Here is a 4,416-nt window from a genome sequence, read left to right as displayed (position 1 = left end):
CTGGCTTTATAGCTATTACAAGTTGGGAAAAGGTGAAAGAAAACGAAACAGAGCACATGCGCTTGTCGGAGCCGCTACAGCTAATTCACTAGATGGCCAACCCTTGGATGGCAGATCGAAGAAGGAGAGCTGCTCACTAGATCGAACCGTTATCTTCGCTCCAGAGCCACACGATGAAAAATCTATGGCTACAGTGTCTTCCGGCACGCGAGAACAGGGGAATGATAAGAACAGAGCCTGACAGTCAAGGCTTCCTAAAGTCTATACCGTGTGTGGCTGCGCGGTTGGTTTTCTTTCGAGTGGACGATGCATCCGTGTATGTGAAATCTGGCCATTGGATTGAGCTAGCCAACGTGTGTAGGCTACAGGAAGAAGGCATCGGATCTGATGTACGCTGAGGGCTGTAGCAATTCTTGTTCTTATGTATCGGGCTTTTTCATTGTAGTTGGGCTTTAAAAAATACACAAATACTGGGTTGAGTGGGGGCAGAGTATTTTCTCGAGTGGGGGCACATCAAATACACGTCGGACGACCTCCAAGCGGCTGAAAAAATCGAGTGGGGGCAGCTGCCCCCATAGCCTATAACCTGGGTCCGCCCCTGTACACGGGCTTCACCAGGTGGCGCCTGCTGGCGCCGGCAAGCTGGGGAGGGGGTCGGGAACGATGACGATAGGTTTTCTCCCATGGTGTTCGCGGGAGCCCGATGTTTTTTTGCAAAAACTTTCCAGAACCTTTTTGTGAGGTCGGTGAGCTGTTTGCACATAATGCTTAGGTAAAGTGTACACCTATGAAGCCCCGCGACAAGGTGCTCACGACCGACGTGTTTGTAATTGGCAAATAGGCCACCGGTGCGTGTAGCGTTCGGCTCCTCCCAGGAAGGTGTTGCGATCGAGCATTGGGCCGTTTGCGCAGGAAACATGAGCGCCTTCTCCTTTGACCCTGGAGACAACACATGGGGTGTGAGCGTCGCCTCCAAGTGCTGCATGGGAATAGGAGGCAGTGATAGATTCATTGAGAGAGATTTGAATCCATGTGTGTGATGTGGCGCTAATGTGGCAAGGTTAAAGGTCAATACCTAGTCAACATCAACACAACCAACCGTTCGGATGAATCGTGCCCAATTTGAAAACTTAAGGGGCAAAATGTGAATGAAAACAAAGACAAGGGACGAAATGTATACTTTGCATAAATTTAAGAGACTATAAATATATTTTTCTCTCCTATTAAACAAAGTTTAGGTTTAGTTAAATTATTTTGCGGAAAACATTTCCAATATATTCATCAAACATCATGGTAGCACAAAGAATATCATAAATAACAAAAACTACATCCATGTCCGTAGACCACCTAGCGATAACTACAAACACTGAAGTGAACTGGAGGCATACTGCCTTCATCACCTCTCCCTCACTTCAACTAACAACATCCTTTATGGCCCTAAAGGACCAGCGCACCAGAATAACGACCGCCACGAAAGAAGAGAAGCGTAGATCGAAAGGATCCAACCTATGGATGCATGAACACAGATGAATGAAGCATGTATCCATGTTGATCCACATCAAAGACAAACACCAACCGAACCCTACGAGATACGTCGGAAATACACCTCCGCACGCTGTCCGACGAAGTGAGATGCACCGCGGGGCTAAGATGGGAGAACCTTTATTCTATTTTGAGGGAGTCGCCGCCACCTCGCCCTCCTGAACAGGAATCAAACCTAAACAGACTAAAAAACACCTAGAGATGAAGCATGAGCCGTCCCGCTGGCAAGGGATTGGGATCCATCGCGCCTTCGTGACCCTTAAGGCAATAGGAGACGAGACAGATCAACGGCACGCCGGCGGGAGATAAGAAACCCTTGATGTCTTAGGGGTAGTTATAATAATTAGTTAAAAAACAAACGACAACCAACTGAGATCAAGCCCACTGTAATCTAGAGACCCACAAACGACACTTGCAACTTATCGTGTGGTTTTTTTTTCTTTTCGAAAAAGCTTATAGTGTCCCCTGCAAAAAAAAAAAGCTTATAGTGTTAGATGAACTTATTCGCTGGTTATTTTTTGAAAGAAGTTCAGTGCATGGTAAAAATATTCAGTCTTTTTTTGTTCGCTCAAAAAAATGTTCAGTTTATTTCGTTAAATAAGAATATTCAGTGAAGCATTCAGCAAGCCCGATCTCAAGAAAATGTACCAACGTGATCCACGCATGCCGTGCGCCTCGGAGTGTAACCAGTAACCCCCCGGCCCGGCGCGTCACGTTACAACGGTGCAGCATTAAACTCGCACAATTAAGCCCGGCGGCCCCCGTCACGCCACAAGCCCATCCCTGCGAGGGGCCAAGTTTTTAAATTCAAAATTCGAACCCCAACCGTCCGATCCATCCCCTCGCCGGTACCGCCCGGTACTGTACCGTGTAGTGCGCCGTTACAGCGGCAGTACCATACCACGTTCCGTCCGCGTCACCGTCACCTCAGACGCCGTCCCGTCCAGATCCAGGTCACGGCGCCGTCAGCACCCCCGCGCGAGCGCCGCGACCGTCCGATCCGAATCCGGTCGGCCCCACCGCGCCGGGTATTTGTACTCCGGAGGAGCGAATTTGCTGGCGCGCTCTCTCTCTCTCTCTCCTGTCTCTCGGAAGCGTGCGGAGGCAAACGGCCAAAGCGACGGGTTCTTTCCTTTCGTCCGTTCGCGGATGGGGAAGTACATGCGGAAGTGCCGGGCCGCGGCCGCGGCCGCGGGCGGCGGCAAGGCGGCGCCGGCCGTCGTGGAGCACCGCGCGCCGGTGGCCCTCGGCGTCCGCACGCGGTCCCGCGCGGCCGCCCTCAACGCGAAGATGAGGAAGCAGCAGCAGGCGACGACGTCCACGGCGGCGCGCGCGGTGGAGGATGCGTTGCTGGGCCGTGACGGCGGCGACGCGGCCGCCGGGTGCTACCTGCATCTCCGGAGCAGGAGGCTGTTCATGCCTGCTTCCGCGGCGGTGGATCAGCTCCGGGGACTTGGGGCGGACGAGGAGGCTTCGACGGCGGGGCTGCCGGATTCTCGGCCCTCGGTGGAGGCGGCGGTCGTGGCCGGGGTCTCGCGCTGCTCCAGCACCGCGTCGACGGCGGTGGACGTGGCGGCTAGAGAGAGGAGCGGCGACGAAGCGGAGGTGAGTGGGCCACTCACTGCCCTAGAATTCTCTGTAAATTCGGCCGGTCGATCGGCAGTTTCTGCTGCTGAATTACGAGATTTGGTTCTGACTGTCTTGGTCGATCAGCAGGCGTGCGAGAGTGGCGACGTGGAGAGCTCCGTCAGCGACTCTGAGTGCGGCGGCCGGGACAGGTGAGTCCTCCTCTCTCGATACCGACAGGAATTCTGCTGAATTATCCATTGTTTTCTATTCTCCAGGGTGATCTTGAGATCTTGACCCGGTTTTGCTTCTGAATTTGACCTGTTTGAATTGTGGTAATCCAGGAGGGAGACCACGCCGTCGAGCCGTTCCCCGGCAGATTTGAGCGACCTGGAGTCGAGCCAGGCGGCGGACGAGCAGAAGCACAAACGCAGGAGGTATCCGGCAACAACGACGACGACCGCAGCGCCATTCCGCTTAGACTTGGAGGCGAGAGCAAGGATGCCACCGGCGGCAGAGATCGACGAGTTCTTCGCCGCCGCGGAGAAGGCCCAGGCCGAGCGCTTCGCCGCCAAGTAAGTGGAAATTACAATTGAGCACACAAGTACACATACGTCTTGGCACTTGGCAGTCGCTCTATCGCCGTCACAGACGCCGCCACGCTAAGCCTTGTGCTCTCGCTGCCTCACTGCAGGTACAACTTCGACGTCGCGCGCGGCGTGCCTCTCAACGCCGGCCGGTTCGAGTGGACCCCGGTGGCCACCGTCTGAGGCTCTGAGCATGATGCAAAATGACGGGAAGCTAGCGGCGGCGCGCGTAGAAAGGGAAGGCCTGCTGGGAGTGAAAAGAGACGCTGATCCAACCCGCAAAGGAAAACAGTAAAGAGAAAGAGGAGTGAAAAAAGAACAGAATAATCCCATGCACAGCAGCCTAGAGCTAGCTATGCAACACTAGCTCTCTCTCTCTCCCCATCCAAATTGTTCAAATTCGCTCCAGTTTTTAACTTCTTCTGATTTTTACCTTTCATTCACTAGGCCACGGCGATCGAAAATAGGCTCGGCCGTTGTGTAACTCCTGTTTCCGTTTCCAGTTCGCATCTTGCGGGCGGCATTGAATGCGCAGCAGCAGCGGCCGGCAGCTCTGCGCTGCCGTGCTGCAGGCCTACCTGCAACAGTGAACCCCCGCCGGCCACCTTCTGCTACTGCAGCTGCAGCTTCTGCTTCTCTCGCAGTATTTTATTCTTCGTACAGTTTCGCAGCCCCACGCTCTCGCTCCTCGCACAGTCACGCTTGTCCTCTTCCCCGTCTC

General features: G+C 54.0%; 1 protein-coding gene across 2 annotated transcripts; it reads left to right on the top strand.

Moving 5' to 3' along the window:
• Positions 1-2,650: 2,650 nt before the first annotated feature.
• Positions 2,651-4,134, top strand: LOC119327355 (cyclin-dependent kinase inhibitor 1-like). 2 transcript variants are annotated; one of them, XM_037600474.1, is made up of 4 exons: positions 2,651-3,147; positions 3,256-3,320; positions 3,453-3,683; positions 3,803-4,134. In XM_037600474.1, exons 1-4 carry the CDS (start codon positions 2,692-2,694, stop codon positions 3,876-3,878), a joined length of 828 nt encoding a protein of 275 aa, XP_037456371.1. In that variant the 5' UTR covers positions 2,651-2,691; the 3' UTR covers positions 3,879-4,134. The 2 variants fall into 2 exon arrangements, with proteins under 2 accessions (XP_037456371.1, XP_037456372.1); XM_037600475.1 differs by having other exon boundaries at positions 2,655-3,147; positions 3,259-3,320.
• The last annotated feature ends 282 nt before the right edge of the window (positions 4,135-4,416 follow it).

This window comes from Triticum dicoccoides, chromosome 7A (genome assembly GCF_002162155.2).
Source record: "Triticum dicoccoides isolate Atlit2015 ecotype Zavitan chromosome 7A, WEW_v2.0, whole genome shotgun sequence".
Taxonomy (NCBI): Eukaryota; Viridiplantae; Streptophyta; class Magnoliopsida; order Poales; family Poaceae; genus Triticum; species Triticum dicoccoides.
Note: the sequence above shows the minus strand (reverse complement) of the source record. Positions and strands in the feature narration are given on the sequence as shown.

Coding starts and splice junctions, on each gene's coding strand:
- LOC119327355 (XM_037600474.1), top strand. CDS start 2,692: ATGGGGAAGTACATGCGGAAGTGCCGGGCCGCGGCCGCGGCCGCGGGC. Junction 3,321..3,452: donor GAGTGCGGCGGCCGGGACAG/GTGAGTCCTCCT, acceptor GTGGTAATCCAG/GAGGGAGACCACGCCGTCGA. Junction 3,684..3,802: donor GCCGAGCGCTTCGCCGCCAA/GTAAGTGGAAAT, acceptor GCCTCACTGCAG/GTACAACTTCGACGTCGCGC.